Genomic DNA, 23,976 nt, shown 5'->3' on the forward strand with positions numbered 1-23,976 from the left:
AGCTATGGTACACACTTTCAAACCAGTGTGGCTTGGATGGGATGGACTTGGCTAATTCTTACACTTCTAACAACTATCTATTGTGATCTCTCCAAAGAGACTCATGTGAAGTCTGTAGGGTTTTGGAAGAGGGCTTGTTAAGAAGCCCAATTCAGCCTCAAATGCAAAGATTCTAGCAATGCACGGTATGGGATCTTCAAGATGATGGTACTATTTATGGGAGATGGGGTCAGTTTCCTGGCATGGTGGTGTCACAAGTAAGAATTTTGACATGTGATCCCTCACATGCGTGCACGTATGCATAAGTCATGACGGTAAAATCATGAAACACATGACAGTTCACTACTGTGATTGCTCCCCCAATTCTGTAAAATACTTGTTTGTAACTGTTACTCAGGCTGCATCAAAATCACTGCAGTCCAACTCAATGCAACCAAAATGAACCAAAGCCTAAACAAGACAATCCTGGTTTAGGTAAACCAAGGCAACCTCAAGGAACTAAATGCAATTTCACTCAGTCCAACCAAAACAAAACCAAGCCACATTAAGACAGTGCAAACCCAGCCCATGGAACTGAACCCAAATAGATAAGAACCAAGTTCATTCTGACTGGGTACAAGCATAACACCAAAGTGAAACAAAGCTAATACATGCTAAATTGAGGCAATCCTCATCCATGAAACTCAAGCCAATTTAATGATATTAAACTCAGTTTCTACCAACATAAAAGCAGTGTGATCTCATCCTACAAAACCTAGACCAACCTAGCAGAACTGATCAAATTACAAAACCAATGACACCTAGCAAATGGAACCACAGCAATTCCAGCCCCAACTCAAACAGAAGCAGAGCTGACTCAGCCCAAACTGCAGTGCCACCAACACATCCATGGGCACGCCCTGCCCACCCTACACCCTAGGCCCTCCAGACCTTTTCATCAGGCCCCTGCCTCGTGGACCTACCTGGCCATCCCACCTCTTTACTGTGAGTGAGCTGCACAAATTACAGCCAGTTCCGTTCTGGACCGCGCCAAGAAAACATCTTTACACACTCGTGCTCCACACTCTTCACGTCCTCACCCTCGCGTCCCACCCCGACATGAAGTGGCAGGACCTCCTGCCACCTCTGGAGGATGAGGAGCCCTGGTGGGCCAGCCTATATTCCACCCTGGTCCCAAGGGCCACTGGGGACATCAGCTGGTGGCTCCTTCATGGAGCAGTGAGCATGGGCATGTACTTGGCATGGTTCACTCCCCTCCCAGAAACCTGCCACTTTTGCGGCATGAAGGAGACCCTGGTGCACATATATGTGGAGTGTGCCAGGTTTCAGCCCCTATTGTGGCTCCTCCTAGATATATTATTAAGTTTTTGGCTGCACTTTTCCCTTCACCTTCTCATCTATGCACTCCCTATCTGTGGCCCCACAAAGTCGCAGGACCTCCTTGTCAGTCTCCTCCTAGCACTGGCCAAAATGGCCATCTACAAGACCAGGGAGAGGAGGTTGGCCAACTGGGTTTCCTGAGACTGTGGGGCCTATTTCCGCTCCTCAGTCCGTTCACGCATCCAGGCAGAGTTCCTCTGGGCGGCATCCGCTGGCTCCCTTGACAGCTTCGAGGAGCAGTAGGTGCTGTCCAGGGTTCTCTGCTTGGTGTCCCTGTCAGGTTCCCTTCGTATAGCCTGTGACCTCACTCCTGTCCCTGTTATATCTTTAGTTGTCCCCTGTAATCACTTGGAATCCTGGACCTGTGGCTCCTCCACTTTGGCTGGTGGGAGGTCCTTTAGCAGTAGGCGGGCTTCTGCTCGCTCACTTCCTGGATCCCAACAGGACCAACACATCCAGCTCTTGATTACAACAGGTTCTCCTAAGCAGCAGGCCTTGTACTGTGTGCACTGGACTTTATGGCACCCTAATAGGTTACAGATAGACACCCACTACACACCAGTTAAGGGGGAGGAATATAATCAAGCAGAGAACAACATATGTAAGTGGTAAGTAAACTGAATGTATAGATTGATAACATGAAAAAATATGTGGTGAATGAGCGTCAGGCAGGAAGATTCTACAAGGACAGCAGTGAAAAGACAGAGTAGCCTGTACATAAAGTTTTAATTGGATGTACAAAATACACATTTAAAAGCTGTATCTTAGTTAAAGGCTCTGTCATATATTAACCTCTCGTCTTTCACCAGTCAGACATGTTCTTGGTTTTGGATTTGTGCAGCTTCTCACGTAGACTTGTCCCCTCTTCAATCAGTTAGCCCCAGCTAACTTAAAACAGTCTGCTGTGCTGGATGAATGGGGGGACGTTTGAGTTTCCGAAGCAGAATGCATCAAGATTTCTTTCTTTCTCTTCTCTTCTGAGAGATGCCGCCATTCATTCCCCTTGCACCCTGCCTTCTGCAGCCAAGGCTCCTGATTTTTGCATCTTTTGTGGCTTAATGGCTGCTTAAATATTTATTTATGTAGACCGTTCCCCCAGGGAGCAGCTTCTGGAGGCAAAGAGTTGTGTTGGGAGGGAAGGAGGGAGGGAGCAGTTCTTCCCCCCAGAAGGCTCAATATAATCTCTTGCTAAGGGGCAGCAAAGGAACAAAAAAGCCTTCTCTTAAAGCATAAGATTAGCATACAAAGAACAAACCAGGCACACACCCCAGAACACACTGGCAACTGAAGATGAGGGGAAGGAAATGTTTGTGTCAGCCAAGTGATTAGAAAGTCAGCTCCTGTGTTCAGTCATGGATTTTGTTTTCTTTTAACCCTTAGGGCACTGGCATGTTTCAGATCTGCCAGCCAAATAAATGATTAGGATGCTGTGCTGCATATATCACACAGTCGGTGTGGTTTGGGCATTCTGACTATATGAACAGTTGTTCATAAATTCCTCTTAGGCATTGAAGGTCATGCCATATGTAATTGGGAAGGTAATTAATAGTTTGGATTTGACCAGTGACCTCACTGGTAATGATCTCTGTATAGGCGGTATACAGGTAAAACTGCTGAGGCGCAGTTGAGGTGATGATGTAGTTAATTATGATGCAGACATATTTTAGTTCCCATTTTAGGTAAATACATGATTTTCTGTTGTTGATTTGCTTGAATTTTAATAATAGACAGGGATAAACTCAACTAGCTGAATTAATTAATTATTAACATGTAACTTATTCACACAGCTGAATTCTCCACTAGATAGATCGATATTTATCTATATATTCGTGTGTGTGTTTAGTGTATGTATTTATTCCCACAAAGACCTATATTAAGAGAACATTAAAGTTGCATAGTTAAACAGTCAAAAGCTAGGAAATGACAAATATTCAACCTTAACTCTGCCCTCTTCTGCTTCATTAATAATAACAACATAGCTCTAGATCTTCAGCTGCATTCTAGATATGCTTGGCACAACTGGGCAGAGATGACTGTAAACTGTCTTTGTTTCCCCAGGTCTGGGGCTGGCATCAGGGCTGTTGCCCACAGCCCCAGGGGCTATTCTGGCAGCTGAGGTTCCTTGTGTGTTCGGATGCCCCAGCCATGCCCCTTCTTTTCCCCAAGATTATTCCCTATGCTGAGGGCCAGGAGGGAAGTGGTCTAGAGGTGCTAGCAGATCTGTGGCACCCAGGGATTCCTCTTACATGAAAGGAATCCTCAGGGTGCCAGTTAAGCTGGCTTTTCAACTGCTTTGTGCCACTCCAAAGTTCAGAGCAGCTGGCAGAGACCTGAGAATCAGGCCCCAAGGCTTTAATTAATTACCCATTCCCAAACTACTTCTTAGTTAATATAATATAAAATCATGCCTTCTTTTCCCACAGCTGTAGATACAAATGGATAGCATGCTGTCATATTATTCATTCTTGTTTACTAATGTGATTTTCATTGTCATAACTCCAATGTTGTAGACTTTGTATATGATAAATTCTCCTTTCTCTAAGGTAAGTCTTCTGATTAGTCAGTGAGCACCCATGTGCTACACAATTGGTTTTAAACCAGCTGCTCTGCCTAGCTGAGGCACAGTTGAGGTGATGATGTAGTTAATTATGATGCAGACATATTTTAGTTCCCATTTTAGGATCCCCTTTAGATGAACTAATTGACTGCAAAAGAGGAAGTGTTGTTATTCCCATTTTACAGAGCGGGAGTGGAGCCTCAGAGAGGTTAAATGACCTGCTCCAGGTCACACACGTCTGTGACAGAACCAGAACTCGGGTTTCTTTATTCCTAGGGCTTTGCTGCAAGATTATCTTTCTTTTCTCTAGCTGCTGCAACCACTTGCTCCCTTCTGTCTGTTACAAGCATGCTCTTGCATCTTCAGTGCCGAAAAACCTTCTGTCAACCCCATTTGCCTAATTACTGCCCTGTCTTCCTGTTACCTTTTTGTCTTCAAGAGTCATTATAGAACTACCTTCATCCCACTGTATTGATTTCCTCTCCTCCAACTCTCTTCTTACTCCCCTCTAGTGATAAGAGGGACCCAACACACCTTGGTTGGAGTGAATGAAAGACTGCCTTTATTTCTTCTTTAAGAAGATGGTTACCTCCTTGCTCTGTGCCACTCAGTGCTGCTCTGAAGATTCACAACTAACACTGCACCTGTCCTCTTTGCACCATGCAGATCCCTCACCAAGGTTGAGATCAGATGGGAGCACGCCTCTGTCTTTTCCTTATTTGATTGGTCTGATGCCTTTGTCTGTCCCATCAGTCACTCTTTCTTTACTCCCTCTTCTCCCTGAGCTCTGTGAGTCTGTTTCCTGGTTCTCCTGCTACTTCACTGAAAGCTTCAGCAACTTCTGTGTTGCTTTCTCATTCTGCTTATTTGTTTTGCAAAGGCTTATGAACATTTATGGAACTATATAAGTAACTACATAAAAAAACCTAAGTTAAAAGAAAGTTATTTGGGTTGCAAAGTCAAATATTTGTGATTGCCTGTGCTATCTTATTTCTGCCCCTGTGTGCATTCATCTTATCCATGGAATGAGGAGGGGTGCTGTGGGGAAAAAACCATGCAGTCCTGTACTTTGAAGACCTATCATAACGGACATGCACAAAGGGGCTGAATTAAGGTTGTATGAACAACTGTACACCTGGCATTTCTTAACTTTTGAGTGCTTGACTTTGCAACCTAAATAATGTTCTTTTAATATAGTTTTTTATGTCTAACCTCCTAGGCTTTTTAAAAGGAAAAAGGTAAACACAAATCCTTGTATGTACAACTGTAACAAACTCTCATCACACATTATCAGCAGGGTTTGAATCATGGACTGTCAGCATTGCAGCACAGACTTGTACCACTTAGCTTACAGGACTAGCTACCAGCAGCCTCTCCTGCTGGCACCAGAAGGTGGCTATTATTCTAGAGGGGTAGTGGGCAACTGATACCATGTCCTAGGTCCATGGGACAGTCATGGGGAGCCCAGCCTGGCTTGATTTTCTCTCTTCCCCACCTGGGAGATATGGGGCTCCTGTCGATGATGGTGTCATGAGAGAGAGGGGATGGGCTGCTGGGGACATGTACTGGGTCCAGGAGGGCATCATATGAGGAGTCTGATCTGGCTTTCTCCCCCACCCTGCTGCTACCACTGCTCTGGCAGCTCCCAGGTGTTCCTTGTGTGGTTTGTGGCATTGGTGCTGCTGCTGCTTTGATGGCACCATGGGCCTGGCTCTTTAGAACATTTGTGTTCAGTTATTGTTTTGGCAGGTTGCCAGAATTTTTCCTGAGCAATGCAAATGACAGAAGGGAAATGGCGATTATTTAACTGTCTAGAGCACAGCTGAACCCAAATGGAATTTCATGGACCAAAGAAAAAACACTTTTCCAGTAGGAGGGTTTTTTCCCTGCTCAATTTCAAAGGCTTGCTGCAAAGAATGGAGGTGTTAGATTTTCTCAAAAAAAGGTCCAGAGAGAGAATCTTATAGAATGAAAAGTGTCAGGCAACCTAAATATAGGGCTTACTACCAACTCCCCCATAGTCGTACTAACTATGCACTACACACAGGCACCCTCCTCAGACACACACAAACACACACACAGATTTAAACACATGTACGAAGTCACCTAGCTAAATTAGACTGCGTAAAGTCACTCCCCATATATGTATTACCATTTGCCACATGACCCTCAGGCCCCCTCTCACAACCTTCCAAGAGCCTCAGCTTCATCTCTTGTTGGCAGGACCCTTCCTATTATTCTTGCCCTTCCACAGCATGGCATCAACTGAGACCTCTTGCAAAGCTAGGCATGCTGTATGTAATGTGAGCTTTGCACTGACATGCTTCAGACACATCATCCCTCAGTTGAGATTCTGAATAGCTGATGAGCCTATGGAAGATGTGAGCTCCAGAGATCCATCAGTACTGAGAGAGAATCCCTTTGTTTTGGCTGTAGAAGGGTCAGGCCCCCAGGAAAGCAGTCCACAGCTTTTCCCTTCCTTTACAGGGGGTTGGACTAGATGACCTCCTGAGGTCCCTTCCAACCCTGAGATTCTATTCTATGATTCTCCAGCTGGGGTTGGCAAGTACACAGCCCTTCCTCCCCTCCGTAACTTGGCTTTGAAACTTTTCGCTCTCTACAGCGGTGCCTGAGGTGCTCACAGTCTGCTAGTGATCTCCAGCTGGTGAGAAAGCAGCAAAAGATGCCAAGGTTGGTTTCCAGCCACGGCCTCTTCAGCTTGGTCCCTACTGATTCTGCCAAGAGGAAGGGGAGTCCCAGACAAGACCAGCTCACTACAGCTTGTGCTGTTTTAGTGTGGGTTGCGCCAAGGGGAAACTTTTAATCTCCTCTGGCAGAATCACTACTTGCTGACCACAGCACACATGTAGAGAGCCTGGCTGTCTGATTGGTGGACTCTGCCCAATGGTGAAATCTTGTCTATGGCATGTGGCCACCAGTAGTGGTCGCAGCTGGCCCTGACAGAATGCTATGGAGTGTTATGGTAACATCGTGCTCCAGCCCCGCTTACTCTAAAATGAAGCCAAGTGTACAAGGGAGTAGGAGTGGGACGAGTAGGGGCCCCTAGACATTGTTCCTCTCGCTCTTGTAATCACTTCTCCAACATAGAAATAATACCTATTTAAAGTCTGAATCAGTGGCCCAATCTGTCACCTTTGACTGCCCTTGGTCACTTGCACTTGTGAGTGCACTTAGAGGTGACACCCTCCTGACTGGAAGTGGAACATTCAGCCTGACTTATTTCCAGAGGAGCTAACTGATGGCTAGGCCAATAGGCTTATTGAAGCTCAAAACTCTCTGAGTTATTTAAACGACTATGGGCCAGGTCACCCCACCCTCCCTGGAGGAACCTGAGATGACCAGAGGCAGGAAAACTCAGTCTGCTGAAAAACATCCCCTTAAGGGATTAGAGCTGCTTGTGGAGTCAGGGGCCAAGGTCTGCCAACCAGTGATGAGCTGCCAAAATATTAACAGGTTCCCTCCTCCTCACCCCATGAGGGGGTCGTGTCCCCCCAGGGGGTCGTGCCCCATCCAACACCCCTCCATATTCCTTGACGCCCCCCCCCCCGGGACCCCTGACCCATCCACACCCCTTCCCTGACTGCCCCCCACTGCCTCATCCAACCCCTGCTCCTTCCTGACTGCCCCCCCGGAATGTTGCCCCCATTCAATCCCCCTGTTCCCTGCCCTTTGACCGCCCCGACCCCTATCCACCCCCTCACAACCCACCGAACTCCCCTGCCCTCTTCCAACACTCCCTCCCTGCTCCCTTCCCCCTTACCGCACTGCCTGGGGCCAGGGCCGGGTCCACTCGGCTGGGACTGGGACTGGCGCTGTGGGGTCCGACTCCCCGGACCGGGCCGGAGCCGCTCGGCCGGGACCGGGACTGGTGCTGCGGGGCCTGACTCCCCGGGATGGGCCAGAGCTGCTCGGCCAGGACCGGGACCAGTGCCGTGGGGCCCGACTCCCCGGGCCGGGCCGGAGCTGCTCGGCCGGGACCAGTGCCATGGGGCCCGACTCCCCGGGCTGGGCCGGGCAGGAGCTGCTCGGCCGGGACCAGGACCGGCGCCGCGGGGCCCGACTCCCCGGGCCGGAGCCACTGGGGCCAGAGCCACTGGGGCCAGAGCCGGGGGTGCTTGGCTGGGACCGGGCTGGGGCGCTTGGCCGGGGCCAGGCCAGGGCCAGGGGGAGCCGCTCAGCCGGAGCCGGACAGGACCGCGCCGTGCCTCCCTGGAGCCCTCCTCGTGCCCTCCCTGCCCCAGCTTACCTGCCTGCTGCTTGTTTCAGGCTTCCCGCGAACATCTGATTCGCGGGAAGCAGGGGAGAGGGAGGAGAAGGAGGGCAGAGCGTTCAGGGGAGGAGGGGGACGTGAGCTGGGGCCGGGGGCCGGGTGGACAGCTGCCCGAGCTTTTGTTAAATTTAAAAGCTTTTTTAGAACCGGTTGTCCTAGAACAACCGGTTCTAAAAGGGCTTCTAAATTTAACAACTGGCTCCTGCGAACCGGCTCCAGCTCACCACTGCCGCCAACTCCACTGATCCCAGGGATCCACAGAGGCCAGAGCCATGCTGCATAGGTCTCTTTGATCTGTCTGTGAATGTGCTGGGGCCCCCTGCCTCTGAGCAGCCATTGCATGAGTAGCTGTGCTCCTGCCTGAGTGCACCGTATGTCAGTGCCTGGGTGAATTTCTCTGCCTGAATGTGTCTGTGGCCTAGAGTCTGATCTCAGCTACACTAGTGTAAATCCACAGTAATTCCACTGGCGTCTAATGGTGGTTCTCCTGTTTTCACTGCCCTTTGCATTTCTGTGCAAGAGCGTGTCTGTGCGTACCTGTTTCATGGAGAGTATGTGCCTCTGTTAAGGGTGCCCCAGTGTGTGGGTCAGCCAGTTCCGTGTAAAAACTATCGACTTAGGGAACCAAAGGGTTTTGGTTGGTGCTAGAGGGCAGGGCTGTTGTTTTTTGCCTGTCTTGCAGAAGGCAGGATGGTATTTTGCAATGGGGGCACCACAGCAGGTGAAATTCCCATGTTTGATATTCCCATCTCCCATTCTCCAGAGGCACCTCACAAAGTGTCTTCTTCGATCTGCCTTGCTACTTCTGACAAACAACAAAAAATGCAAGCAAGCCCCTCCCTTTCCATTGGTTCCTCTCCCATCCTCACTGTGACTGGCTTGCTTTCAACACCCTGCTTGTCTTAATACAAAGAGACTCTTTCAACCTTCTCTAGGTCTGCATTTTTAAACCTCCCATCAGCACTGGATTGCAGGGGAGCCCAGAACAGAAATTCACTCAGAGTAAAACAGCCATTGCCAATGCCTTATCTGAGCATTCACTGGGTCTTGTACACCCCAGTCCAGTGCCCAGGTTCATTAATCCCTCTCAATAAAAGGGTTAAACTGTCTCCCAGGCTGTGGCATAAACTGGTGAGCTCCTCTTTCTCTGTAATATGTTTAAAAAATTAATTGAGAGAAAAGAAAACTCAGCAAAAAATATTGCTCAACAAGAAAAGCCACGGGGAAAAAAATCGTTAGTCAGGGCATTACATGCATGGACACGTACTGTATGCAGGCACCCACCTGCACAATGCGGACCTACACACACCCAAGAGAGGGAGTAGTTTTATAAGGCAATTTAAAAAACAATATATCTCCACCACAATAAACCATTGGAACAGACAGGACCACCCTGTCCTCAAAAAGTCTGCCACCTTTTCCCCCTGGGCCACACTACCACAGTGGAGAACAGCAGAGGAGCTCAAGATGAAGCCCTACTGGTCTGGTATTCTCTGTAGGGGCACCATGCCTTTGGAGTTTTCTTGTCCTGATCTTAGTCCAAAATAAGCTGAATCTCATGACCCTTAAGAGACGGTGCAAAGTTCGTCTTTCTTCCCTCAGGCATTTCAGAGGGGGTGGGGAGCTTGCCAAAGTGCAGAATTGTTGCAGAGGAAGGCTGAGCCTAGGTTTGTGTTGCTTGGTTGGCTGGAGATGGTTATATTGGACAGTATGGCTGCACTTTAGTTATAGTGGGGTATTATTTCTGAGATATGGTTAAGTTTTATGTAAAGGGAGCCTGGAGGATATAGGGGTGGGGAGGGATACCTCAGTTGTTTGAGCCTTGGCCTGCTAAACCCAGGGTTATGAGTTCAGTCCTTGAGGGGGCCATTTAGGGATCTGGGGCAAAAATATGCCTGGGGATTGGTCCTGCTTTGAACAGGGGTTTGGACTAGATGACCTCATGAGGTCCCTTCCAACCCTGATATTCTATGAAGAGCTGTTCCATTGGTATAAATCCAGAGAACCCTAGAATCATAGACTATTAGGGTTGGAAGAGACCTCAGGAGGTCATCTAGTCAAACCCCCTGCTCAAAGCAGGACCAACACTGACACCAACCATCTGCTGCAGGATAAGCCACACACTGTTCGCCACAGTAGACCACATCTCCATCCCACTAAAACATGGCCTCCACAACCATAAATGACACCCTCTGCCACCATATTAAGCTGTGACCTCCACCCCAGTAAGATATGTTCATCGCACCCTCCATTACCATAAGCCAAGGCTGCCACTATTGTAATCCATGAGCTCTACATCTGGAAGCTATTCATACCATTCACTAACACTAACCATGCCTTCAGCTACCAGAAGCCATGTAGGTCCTCTGCCACTGGTATTATGAGCCACAACCTTCCATGCAAAAAAAGGACTCTCTACCACCATTGAATATGAGCTCTGCTACCAGAAGCCACGCCTTCCACTGCAGTAAGCCATGAGTTCTGACATCAGCAACATTTGACAGTTCTCACATCAGTTCTGGCATAAGGAGTAATTTACAGAGGTATCACCTCATCATTCATGTAGCTCTCCCCCTATGATACCAGAGAACACTATATTTCATGACTTTACAAAACACAGGAGCTTTTAGTGTTCATCTCATTAACACTCTTGGGCTAATTAGAGCAGAGGATGGGACTTAAACACCTACAAAAAAGCAAGCAAATATACCAGTAAGGAAACAACAAATTGGTGGCATTTCAGCAAATGCCAAGAGCGGTGTAAATGCCATTGAAGTGAGCAGAGGACTGTATGCCTGGGAAATGACTTTATTTGCAGAGCCATAGGATTGAGAGATGGAAAGCAATAGCAGTTACTTTATGCTGTGTAGTGCCCACAGAGTGCTGGGTGCTGTACAAACAGAAGAAGGAGCAGTCCCTCCAGCCTTGCAGTCATCGTTCTTGCTGAAGCGAAAGCCCATTAGAAACAATTCCCTGGTGTGCAGATGTAGTAAAGGCATCAGACTTCACCAGGTGGTTGTGGAAGGTGAACTTGACGCTTGAGAAGGGATGTTGTTTTCATGTTAATTAATTTTGCATATGGAACATTCACAAATATTCTTCTTTTCCTTTGGCTGATGTGGCTAATTAATGAGCCCAAGTGTTTGTAAACAGGAGATTTTCACTCTCAGTGGTATTTCTTCTCCCCCTGCTTGTTTAGTTGCATGCCAACGCCTCTGGTGATGTACTTTTGTTACATCAGAGGTGTTCCAGAGGGAAATAGCTGTGGTGTCACCCATGGAAGCTTACAACTAGTGACTGACAAGCCTCAATAAAGGTTAGGATTGAGGGTCTGTTCAAGTGGCTGCATGGGAGGCATCAGTCTGTCTGTCTAGTGGTTGAGGCACAAGACTGGGAGGCAGGAGACCTGAGTTATAGTCTCTGCTTTAACATCCATTAGTTGTGGGATGCAAAGCAAGTCACTTGACAGCTCTGTGCCTCAGGGTATGTCTACACAGCAACTAGACACCTGCAGCTGGCCTGTGCCAGCTGACACAGGCTTGCGGGGCTCGGGTTGTGGGGTTCTTTCATTGCCGTGTAGCCATCTGAGCTCGGGCAGGGGCCCTGGGCTCTAGGACCTTGTGAGGTGGGAGGGTCCCAGAGCTCAGGCTCCAGCCTGAGTCAGAAAGTTTACACAGCAATGAAACAGCCTTGCAGCCTGAGCCCCGAGGACCTGAGCCAGCTGGCATGGGCCAGCCATGGGTTTGTCTTTGCTCTATAGACATACCCTTAGGCATTGTTCCCCAACCTGTGCAATGAGGATAATGATGCTTACCAGTTAATGCCTGGAGATCTCCAGACTGAAACCCCCCCGAGAGCAGGCTTGCCTCACAAGATTTAATCTTCCTACTTCCAATTCTGAATTAGGAACACAAATGTTTCCTCATCTTTCTATCGTGTGCACTTATATGGCCCCCGATGCCATAGTACCTGAGCACCTCAATGTAATGCTGCCGGCAGTGACTCAAGAGCATGAATACCACCCTCAGGTCAGACTGAGGAACCAGGGTACAAATCCCAGATAGGCTGTGAGTTCTACACTTAGATTTCACCAACCAATTATCAAGTGTAAACTTCTCAGATGCCATGACAGCCTAAACACAGAGTCACAGACAGCCTGCTTGGGGCCTTAAATCTAAGTCACCACACTGGTGAGCTCACCTTTGTGATAGACGGTCCTTACCCCAAGAATCAAGTTACTTCCAGTCCCAAAGGACAGTCACTTACCCCAGGTCAATTGCACTTTAGATCTCACACCAAAGACAACGCTTGAACCAATCCTGTTATAAACTATCGGAAGGTTTATTAAATAGGAAAAGGAAACCTGAATTATTTACAAGGTTAAAGCAGGTAAACACAGATACACAAATGAGTTCCAATTTTAAATTTCAAAAGGTAATAGAAGCTTTTATAATCAGCCAGCACTATACGTCCTTTAGGGCTAGCCCAAGCTAAGCAGCTGGGGAATCTCTCACTTATGTCTAGAAACACCCCCCGCCCCAGATTAATCAGCATAGAGATACTAAGTTCCTTTTGTCTGGGGCTTTTATCCCCCTCCTGCCATGTGCTCTGAGCTGCAAACTCAGCTGATAGGATGAATCTACTTGCATGACTCATCTTCACTGGGAGGAGACCAGGACAACAAAAGTCCTTTGTCCTCTTATTGAGGGTACATAGGAAAATTCCAGTCCCAATTTCCCACAATAGTCCATATGGTACCGATGGACTTTCCTTTTGGGAAGGGTGTAACACCTGTTGAAGATCAGCCCTTCACACTGATTAATGTCTCTGTCCTGTCTGGTGACTTACACAGGGACAGAGGCTCACAATACAACAGCTCAAACACTTCCTTACAGTATGAGATACAGATGTTATAAGTGAGATCAGTGCATGCAGCAAACTTTCAAGCATTCCATAAAGTCTAAATACTAAACACATTAATGTGATTCTAATATCTATTTTAACAATACTAACACAGAGATGGATTCCAACTATGTGTCTGTCATTGTTCAAATGAGACATGAGGACGTTGGCATGAGCTGGCACCTGGTCTGCTAGTGTCACACTCAATGCATTTTGTGTTTATCCTCACAATACCCCGTTGAGCTAGGAAAGTAGTATTATCCCCATTTTACAGATGAGGAACTGAGGGACAGAGAAGTCCCTAGCCAAAGTCTCTTAGGAAGTTTTGTGGCAGAGCAGAGAATTAAATCCAGTTCTCCTGAGTCGTAGGCTGCACCGCCCCTCTTCTCCTTCCTTATGGTATTTCAGCACTGGAATTAGGAAGCACAAAGGCAGCTGTGAACATTAAAAATGATAGGGGGGAAATATTATCTGAGTTTTTTTGAACCTCAGGAAGGGGTTGGATTCCTCGAAATGAGTTTTGGGTGACTTTTTTGGTCATTTTTTAAATGCAGCTGAAATACTGTCATTCCTATTTGTGACCTTTTATGAACTGTAGGGATGGGGTGGAAGTGGTATAAGACACGGTGCAAGGAGGTGATCAAGCCTGGATAGAATAAGAACCAGAGAGAAGCTGTGCTAAAACTTGATCTTCCAGATGCTTCATGCAAAATATTAACCACAACATTGTCCAGTCCCCTTTAATCTTCACCCAAACAAGAACCTGAGACTCCTGAATTTTTTTGTCCAAAATCTGAACCTGTACCTCTGGACCCTTCACCCAAAATAATATCTGGAAGAAGCCTTGACCAGAATGTAAAACCCAAACCTCTGAATGGTCACGTTCTTTAACTTTCAGTTAAAAGAGTTCCCCAAGTGGCCTTTGTGTTCTCCAGGCCAGATAAAAATGAAATGCTAAGAAAAACACAAGGGATGGCAGTTCTCTGACCCAGCTGAAAGGAGAAAGTCTTGGAAATCTCACTGGAGTGACATGCTTTTGGCTATGCCCACATGACAACTTTAAACCAGGGTTTTTGTAATGGTTAGATGAGGAATGGTCATCTTAACTGGTAACAGGTTACAAAGTTCAGTTTGTGTCACACAGCAGCTGTGTTTGTGTGTCCATACCTGGTACACTGCCTAGCCTTGTTTGCCTAAATGCACTCTGGAAACTCTGAGCAGCTATCCTATAGTGCCTCAACAGAGAACAAAGTACTCTGATGACATCAACAGCATGTGGGGCTCTGGGCCGTCCTACCACACAGGTAGCTGGGAATAAGCAAGACCATCCAAATCGGTTACACAAATGTGATTAGTGTATCATGTCAACCCTGTAAAAAAAAAAAAAAAAGTGTCCCGGCAGGTTACAGTAAGACAGCTATGTGCCAGTCCAAGCGTTTGGCAGGAGCAGCATGCTGTTCATTAGCCTTTGTTACTAATCAAGTTTGAGCAATGATGTATGAGCACAAACCATGTTTAGAGCCAGCCATGCTAACCTTTGCAAGCTCTTTGGTCCCAGTTCGAAGACATGGTAGGTGCAGAATTGTTCAGAGATGTTTCTAAACTTTGGAAGCTTTCTCAAACTTTTTTAGGTCTCAGGGAAGGTTTGAATGGTCTTCAGGAACTGCGATTTGGGGACAAAGTTCTGTCCGGTTATGCATCCCAATTGTTTTTTTTCCCTCCCTTATCATTAAATTTCCTCCTTAATAATTATTCAAGGGAGTGGCCTGTAGTGAAAAAGAGTGAGGTGATTGACAATGGTATCTATCCAATCTGAGGTTCCATATTATTTACAAAGGGATAATATTTGTTTGGGTTTTGTTAGCTTGGGATTGGTTAACTTCCTGCTTTTGACCGTGTACTGTACAAGATATTCATTAGATCAGTCCATCGGCTCCTTTCTGTTTTATAAATATCTTACTGACTTGGTAACACTAAGAAAAAGAAGTAAGGGGAGATAGGAGAATGTATACTCCTTTCCTTGAGACTTCCTGTGGGGAATTTTGGTGGCTGATGTCCGATTGGATGAGGTTTTGGTGTTACAAGTGGGTGGGTTCTCAGAACTGCATAACGAGTAACAAATGGGATGTGTGGCACAAGAACCCCGAGCTTCTCTGCCTTATGCAGGAACTGAGTAAAGACTGGAATAATAAGCATTTACAAGCTGCCCCAAAACACACTGAGATGTCAGAAGTGCCTCTCTCTGCTTTGCGCTGGCTGGTAGGTTATATTCTTTAACTGTAGGCATCACCTTTAATGACTTGGCCAAGACAAATCTGTGACATTTAATTTTATTGAGACTAACCTCTGTCCTCATAACACATTGCTCCTTCCCACTCACATAGATAGATACCATATAAAAATACACTCAGATCTTCCTTTGCTTGCATTCTTTCTCTCCCTCTCTCTCTTTCACACAGACACGTGCACATGCACACACATTTCTCTCACTCTTCTCCCTTATGTGCACACTTTCTTGAATACAGACTCATACCCATGAACTCTCCCATATTCACACTTATACACATTAACTCTCTCAAATGCACATTGTCTATCACAAACACTTAAAGAAATTTCCCCCGTCCCCCTATTTTTCCTAGGTTAGCAGGCTATACATCTCCTGCCTTTGTACTCTCAAATCAGCACTTACCTATAGACATGGAAATGCTTGTTTTATATGCCTGAGTGTTCATTTGAGCACTGAAATGTAGGATTTGGACAAGTTATTGAGGCACTTATCGTATACTTGAAAATTTAGGCCAGCCCACTTACATACCTTCTCTTTTTCCTCCTCTTTGGGCAATTTATAAAAAGCTTATTGGAATGGAGTGGTTTTTAGGTTGTGCTGATATTTCATTACTCTCTGATGGGCAGGTGAACAGGTTGTGTAGTGCTGTGTTTGCAGTTTGGGTACTTCAGTGCTCATGCTGTGGTGTTGCTGGACTGCCATTCCCATCTTAACTCACATAAATTTACCCCATATAATACAACACACAAAAAATGTTCCTGGCCTACCACTCTGAGCTCCCCATCTCTTTCATCGGGAGCCTTTGGGTAGTGATGAGTCAGGCCTGACTCCTATTTCTATCTGGTCTAGCCTATGCTTTAGGGGTTTATATATTACTGTGGTGTCTGTGTGTTGCTATGGTGTGGAAAGAGGTCTCTTTCATTGACCACTTATTGATAATGTTAACAAATGTTCCTGAATGTGTGTCTGGGATGGATGTGTACTGGGGATGATCTACATAGCCCTTTTGCCTGTAGATCACCAGTGCCAATCCAGCCACAAGTCTGTAATTTAAGTGAAAGTTGTTCCTGTCTGCCAGCTTGTTTGGTGGCCTGAGTGAAATGACCTTCTGATCTGAGCCCAGTTCCTCATTAGCATAAGTCCAAACTGCAGAAACCACCAGCACAAATGGCCCTCATTGAGCTTCTTGTTGTCATTCTCAGCAGAGAGGCTAAAGAGACAGAATGGACCACAGAGAAAACTGTCCTCTGCCCCTCTGTCCTCTGCCCCTCAGAAATGGGCCGTCTCAATTAGGGCTGAGGTATGTGATTAGGAGGAGAATTTTCTCTTTTGTTGCCAATGTTGTACCTGTTCTGAGGATAAACAGAGGTCATCAGTCTCCCAGGGTATTAATCTAGCATGAAAATGCACTTAAAAAAATAAGTGAAAAAATTGCTGAATTTGTTTCCTATTTTGAATATGGCAATTCCCTCAGAATCATGAGAATGTCAGATGCAGCCCCCTCCTGGCATCCGCTTCAAGCTTCTGATCTTCAGGTTCCCAGGGGCTGACCCAGCTCCACCAACTGCTCAACCTTCTAACAGCACACTGGTGCCATCCCCCTACAGGACTCTATTGGCTCTGGGAGAGGGTTATGGGGTCACTGCTTCCCGGAGTGACTTTTTTGTTCCTTTGAACAATTTACTGAATAAACCCACTCTGGGTATTTGCTCTTTTTTAAATCAGATGAAGGTTTTTAAAAAGCAATAAATGTTTTATGCTGGTTCTAGATGCCATCAAATGCAAAACACCAGAACAGCTTTGATTTTATCAAATAACCTTTGACACCTAAAAAGGCTCTAATAAGTGCTTTTTCCCCTGTAATTTAAAAAATGAAATTCAGTGAAAGGTTGACAGCCGCTGGAGACTCCAGCCCTCTATTTACCCACAGAGCAGGTATACCATGAGCAGCAGCAGATCATGCTTCCTACGCACACATTCTGCCCCCACCATCAATGTACCTCAACTCTGACCTGGAGGCACTGCTTCTAGGAATGAGTGGGGAGTTCATTCTCAAGGCCCATTCAGACCTTGCCTGCTCAGCTGAAGCTGCCAAGCAAGATGCTTATTAGTGTCAATTGTGATGGGATGGGTGAAAATGTGAGCAGAGGTGAGACTTTTATGTTTGAAAGCATCATAGGTGGGTTTTTATGGAATTTCTGTAAGGAATATTTTACCATGGGTAGTGTGTGTTCTAAATACATTACTTGGTGGTAGATTGCAATGGCTTCAAAATAATAATTCCTGTCTGTGGAGTATATGTAGCACCAGTTGAACAAAGGAACCCCCTACAACAAGGGAGTCCATGTTTACCCAAGAAATGAGAGTAGTGGCTGAAGGGATAAGATTGTAGTATTTCCTTAAGGAAAAGTAGCATAAATAAAAGTAAGAGAATCTCCCTGAAATATCTTCTCATGCATCAGGAAGACCAAGCAATGATTCTTTATCTGCATCTAATCTGTACAGCTATGCAATTTAGTGATTGTGAAAGTGCAGGAGTGATAACACTGGAAAGATTTGAGCTGGATCGTGTTGGAAACTGTTAAATGAGCTTTTCCTTCAAAGCTCTGCTTATGTATGGTCAGTCCTGACTTATAGCACCCCCAGCTATTCCAGCAATGGTCCCCTCCACCCAGGGGAACTCAACCCTGACATGCAGATCTCCTCTTATTTCAGTCGTAGCCCATCTGGGAACAGAGTCTGATTATTATGCCAAAGGTTATCAGATTGGTCAGTGATTTTGTGATGACTCTCCAAACTCATTTCCTGTGTGATCTTCTCTACTGTTGAACCCATTTCCCCAGGGTCTGCTCCTCAAAAGAGTTCTTGCACGTGTGAGTGGGCTCAGGCACTCTGAGAGCCTCTTGTCTCCAGACAATACACTACAGGGTAAGTTGGAGAGGGATCGGGCAGTCACGTGTTTCTGTGTTATTTGTGTCTCTGCAGGTGGGGAAATGGAAGGACAAGAGCCTCCAGATGAAGTATTATGTGTGGCCCCGCTTTGAGCTGTACCCTGATTCTGAGGAGCGTGAGGATGACCATCTGAGTATTGTGACCCTAGAGGAGGCGCCATTCGTCATTGTGGAGAGTGTGGACCCACTAAGTGGCACCTGCATGAGGAATACGGTCCCCTGCCAAAAACGCATCGTGACCGAGTAGGCACTTAGAGGATCTTTCTCCTGGCTCGCTGTTCTCCACAAAGCAGGTGGAGCCTTCTTGGCTTGCCCTGATACTCTGCTCCAGCTAAGCCATCTGGGCTCTCTCAACCTGGCCCATGCTGCCTCTTGTCACTAGTACATCCAGCCAGCCAAACCCTGCACGCTTGGCTCCTATTTGCCCCTCAGCAGTGGTACCACAAGCTAGGGTCTTCACGAGAAGCATGTTCAGGGAGTGAGGGGAGGTGTTCTGGGAATGGAGGGGGGTTAGCAGAGGGAGTTCTCCTCAAACTTAATCCATTATTATTGTGACTGGTCAGGAACAAGACGGATGAGGAGCCTGATTACATCAAGAAATGCTGCAAGGGGTTCTGCATTGACATCCTCAAGAAAATCTCCAAGTCTGTCAAGTTCACCTATGACCTCTACCTGGTGACCAATGGCAAGCATGGGAAGAAGATCAATGGGACGTGGAATGGAATGATTGGGGAGGTAAGCAATGAAGGGTGGGTCTGAGCTTTACCCACAGGCTGGGCTCTGGAGTCAGATCCTAGTCCGAGTTCTGATTAGCTCCCCTTCCTGGGAAGGGGCAGATGAGACCTCATAAAAATGATTGACCTGGTGTGGGGATCCATCTGGCTATTGGGTGAATGAATCCATTGTGGCATGCTCACTGCTGAACAATAGCTACAATCCCTCTCTTTTATTATTTATTATTTTCTACTGTGCCACATGTGTTTGGCACTTTACAATCAGATAAAAGGAGATGTCCTGTGTCACTGCCCAGGGTACAATCTGGACTGTTGGACAGCTGTGTCTCCTCAGTTCTCCAGACTTTTACTCTGCTTCGCGGTGAGAGCAGCCATTCCTGGCTTGCTCTCACACAGCCTTCAGCATGTAAATTACCCCGAGCTATCGTGCAAGAGTGCTTTAGACAGCCTGCCACCCTGGAATTATACTGCAGAGTGACACCAGCAAATTCCCAGTCCCAGACTTTCTCCCAGAAATGTGTGTCTTGTACTGCCCAGTACCCTCCTGGACAATGCACACTCATAGAGAGTCCGTCATTTCATTAATAAAAAATGATATGCACACATTTTGTTACCTCAAATGACGTTCCCCAAACACTTCAATCCAAACACACTGGCTTAGATAAAACAATAAAGCAAGTCTATTAACAACAGAAAGATAGATTTTAAGTGATTTGAAGTAATAAGGCATAAAAGTCAGAATTGGTTACAAAGAAATAAAAGATAAAATGCAAACTAATACCTAACTTAGGAAGCTAAGTGAATTTAAAGCTGAAAGCTTTCTCTCACCACATGCATGCAGCAGTCTGGCTGGCTTCCTTCAGCCAGGACCACTCACCCAGTTCAATTATGCTTCTTTGTCTTTCAAGTGTGCTTGATGCCATGAGTAGAGATGAAGGGAGAGACTGATTTGGGGACTCTGTTCCTCTTTTTTAAATCTCTTCCTCCTCTTTGAGAATCATCTCCATCTGGGGTTCAGATGGCAGGCAGTCTATTTGCATTGTTCCATTGCCAAGATGTAAATTTCTTGCTCACACCCTTCTTCCTGCCAAAGAATGGCAGCTTAATCAGGTGATAGTCTGTTTGATTATGTTGACACCTGGCTGAAGCATCAGTTTGCCTTTTGTCTCTAAGTTTTGTGCTAGGTTTTCTAAATTTGGAACATATCTTATATGGTAGAATTTTATAACTTCACATACAACGTTGGCACACATATTTTAACAGGACAATAATGTTCAGCAAATTATGAGTTTTCAAATGATACCTCAGAAGGCATACTTTTTACAAAATTTATCATGGTCCTGTAAAAAGGATGAACATAAGGTTACTGACTGTCATGTCTCCCCGCACCAAAGAGCTTATGATCTAAATTAAGGCAAGACATATAAGGGGTAATGATAGACATTCATTGAGGGAAGGGAAGACAAGAACAACAGAAATAAGATAACTTGTCTTCTAGACAGATGATGTGTTTATCCTGAGAGCTACACAGGTATACTTTAAATATCATCTTTTTAATACGTGCAACATGCTTTGAGTAGAAGATTAATATTTATAAGTCTCTTGGGAAAAGTATGTTTTGAAGAGAGATAAGAAAGAGGAGATGATGGAAGTAAGGACAGGGAGAGAATTCCAGACATAAAGGAGTGTATGAAAAGATGGGAGTGGGAGAAGATACTGATGCGGGTGGGGTCCTTAACTGTGAGGCATGAGTGGAACCAGCCTCAGTAACTGTCCGTCTTTCTCCTTATCTGAGGTGGTCACCAAGCGAGCCTACATGGCGGTGGGATCCCTCACCATAAATGAGGAGCGTTCAGAGGTGGTGGACTTCTCTGTGCCCTTCATCGAGACAGGAATTAGTGTCATGGTATCACGTAGCAATGGGACTGTCTCACCTTCTGCCTTCCTAGGTAAGCTCTTCTCCTGAGGTGATGGTGAGGGGGAACTAGTGTAATGAAAAAAACAGCCAAAGAGTCCTTGTGAGCCTCTGGGGCATTCCCAAGGAAGGAGTTTCAGAGAAGGATTTTTTTCTTCAAGTTGTTTTCTTCAAGTATTTCAAAATCCCAAACAAGCAAAATCCAGGCAAATTCAAACACTCAAGGTCCAGGAGTGTGACCTTTAGGCACAATGCTAGCAAGGAGGTGACTCACTTACAGCTCTCACCCTACAGTACACAGTATTACCGTGGGTCTGTCTACAGTGCTGTCAGAGGTTGACTGCAGCACGTGTGCACATACCTGACCTAGCTTTGAGTTAGCCAACTCCAATAACAATAGCAGTGAGGTTAAGCCCACCCAGGACCGTGGGTGCCTACTTGAATGACTAGTCCATGCTGCCGTGGCTTTGCTTCTATTGTTATGGGAGCTAGCTAGATCAAAGCTAACTTGGGTATGTCTACATTGCTGCAGTCACAGTTCTGATTGCTGGGTAGATGATGTGCTCGGTGGCTCAGCTAGTATCACTCCCAGTGAGTGTGAGCCAGAAAAAAAGTGGTGCAGGTCCTCCTACCAGAACTTGTGCCTGTCAGAATATCAGGGTTGGAAGGGACCTCGTGAGGACATCTAGTCCAAGCCCCTGCCCAAAGCAGGACCAATCCCCAAACATATTTTTGCCCCAGATCCCTAAGTGGCCCTCTCAAGGATTGAACTCACAACTCTAGGTTTAGCAGACCAAACCACTACCAGCACTTCTGAAAAGAGTGGGGCACAATCCCTGTGCTAGGCCAAGATTCCATCCCCCACTTCTACGGTCCCAAGGTAGTTGAGAGTGATCACTAAGTACTGAGTTTCTGCTGTGTTTCCTCAAGCAGTTACGACATTCCTAATATTTAATGCTTTGCTTTATAAAATATGTTGAGATATAGCAAAGCATAAAAGGTGAGTTATAGGATCAGTCTGCTCTCTGACCCTGATTCTGCAAACACTTATCCATATGAAGTTACGCATGTACCTAAGGAAGATTATCTAAACCTCTTTGTGCTGGGAATCTCAGGAGATAATGCTTTTCTGATAAACTTTCCAGTATTTTCTGGCTTTGGCCAGGTCCTGAAATATCACCAGGAAGTTTAAAACAGCAGCAGCAACAAAATTAACACAACGTTTTTGAATTTCAAATAGGTTTGGGTTCAAACTTTGAGTGAAGGTTGGAGCAGGGTCATATTTGATCTGAACTTGCTCAGCCCCATCACTGCCCCTCCAGCTTGGAGAAGGGCAGAAGCCAGCTTCAGTCAAACACTCACAGGGCATGAGCTGTAGCATTGCTAGTGCAGCCTGGTGGTCTCAGTTGCCACGCGGCAGGCAGGAACATTGGTAACACTGCAGTAATTCTGGCTGAACTGCAAAAACTTCAGGGATAGAGTTTGGTTCAGGCAGGCACCCCAAAATTAAGCTGCTTAGCTGAGTCGTATCCAAACCTGTTTGTTCCCCAGAAATGGGCTGAAGGACTTAATGGGATGAGCATTTCATCATTGCACCTGATGATATCTGGGCCTGGTTCCAGGCAGAACTGGGAATTACAGACCCTGTGATGAAAATGGACTAAAAAGTGAACGAACTTTTTCCAGTCTCAGAAGCTTTGAGGCTTGATTTGAGGTGGGGGCGTGAAGGTTTGGGAGCTGGTTCCTATTCTACGCAAACCAGTCCCCCCATCCCTACCCTCGACATGGAGCCCTGTGAGTGGGACAGTAATGCCAGCTGTGGTGTGTCTGGCATTTCACCCTGTGCCCTGGTTTTCTCCTCTCCTGCCCAGAACCATTCAGTGCTGACGTATGGGTGATGATGTTTGTCATGCTGCTCATAATCTCTGCAGTGGCTGTCTTCGTCTTTGAGTACTTCAGCCCTGTGGGTTACAATCGGTGCCTTGCTGATGGCAGAGGTAAGAGGAGCCTTCTTCATTGCAAGTTTCTCTCCCTTCTCATCCCGGCTACTTAGGCAGTGGGAGTTCCTTTTCCCCCTACACATGCTCATGGATCCAGCCCACTTGGATCTCTGTATTCTAAGAAGGGAAGGGAGGAAGGTGGGAAGATGACTCTTAGGATAATAATGGGTGTGGATAATGGATAATCGGCTTGGCTCAGGAGACTGTTATGTAGAGCCTTTCATCTATAGAGTGCTAACTCCAAACTACTTCTAGCTGGTGGGGCGGGGAAATGGATACGGGTATCTAGCACTGGCCTGCTGTAAGCCTTTTTGGAATAATTAGAGGGTCCTGCACTGCCAGTCCACCTTTCGTCAGTGCTACGTTTCACTTAAAAAAAGTAAAACTTAAAAGCCCAGAGAAAGAAACTCTCCCCTATTATATTCTTCTATGCCCAGACTTGATATCCATTACCTGGGTGTGTCCCCACCCCATATAAAGCTCTTTTGTTGACCAAAGGTTGTGAGAGGACTGGGAAAGTGAGACATTGGTTTTCCTAGGGCTGAATGGGGAGTTATTTTGCAGGGCATGGGAGAATGGAGGGGGCAAGTCTGATCTCTCTCTGTGATGCTCAAAAACCTTCTTCCCTGGGAGAAGAGATGAGTCAGAGAAGAGGACAGAGAGGGATTTTTGCATTAGCAAAGACGGAATGCTCAGCAGTTAAGGTTGCTACTCTCTCCTTAATCTCACTCCATTATGAATTGGTCCCCAACCTAAGGCCTTCTATTTTGTCAGCACATTGGTCACTTAACAACAGCTGAACTCAGATGTTTGTTTGAAAATATGTTCACTTGCCTGCCAAGCCATTGCCTCCAGCTGATTTATACCACCAACTTAGACAGCACTGAAAAAAATAAAAAAGAATTTGTAATGGAAATACGGACAGAGACTTAAGTATAACTATGCCAGTGGGGACTTCT

The 23,976-nt window shown here is 46.2% G+C and overlaps 1 protein-coding gene across 3 annotated transcripts in view; it reads left to right on the plus strand.

Annotated features, from left to right (window-relative positions):
- GRIN2B (glutamate ionotropic receptor NMDA type subunit 2B) overlaps positions 1-23,976 on the plus strand; it is a 282,372-nt gene that overhangs the window by 220,019 nt on the left and 38,377 nt on the right. For all 3 annotated transcript variants that reach the window (XM_039492763.1, XM_039492780.1, XM_039492773.1), the window contains 4 exons: positions 18,403-18,611; positions 18,932-19,103; positions 20,898-21,051; positions 22,889-23,014. In XM_039492763.1, the coding sequence (XP_039348697.1) occupies positions 18,403-18,611; positions 18,932-19,103; positions 20,898-21,051; positions 22,889-23,014 (661 nt within the window). The remainder of the gene's footprint in view (positions 1-18,402; positions 18,612-18,931; positions 19,104-20,897; positions 21,052-22,888; positions 23,015-23,976) is intronic.

Source organism: Mauremys reevesii, linkage group 1, assembly GCF_016161935.1.
Source record: "Mauremys reevesii isolate NIE-2019 linkage group 1, ASM1616193v1, whole genome shotgun sequence".
NCBI classification, from domain to species: Eukaryota; Metazoa; Chordata; order Testudines; family Geoemydidae; genus Mauremys; species Mauremys reevesii.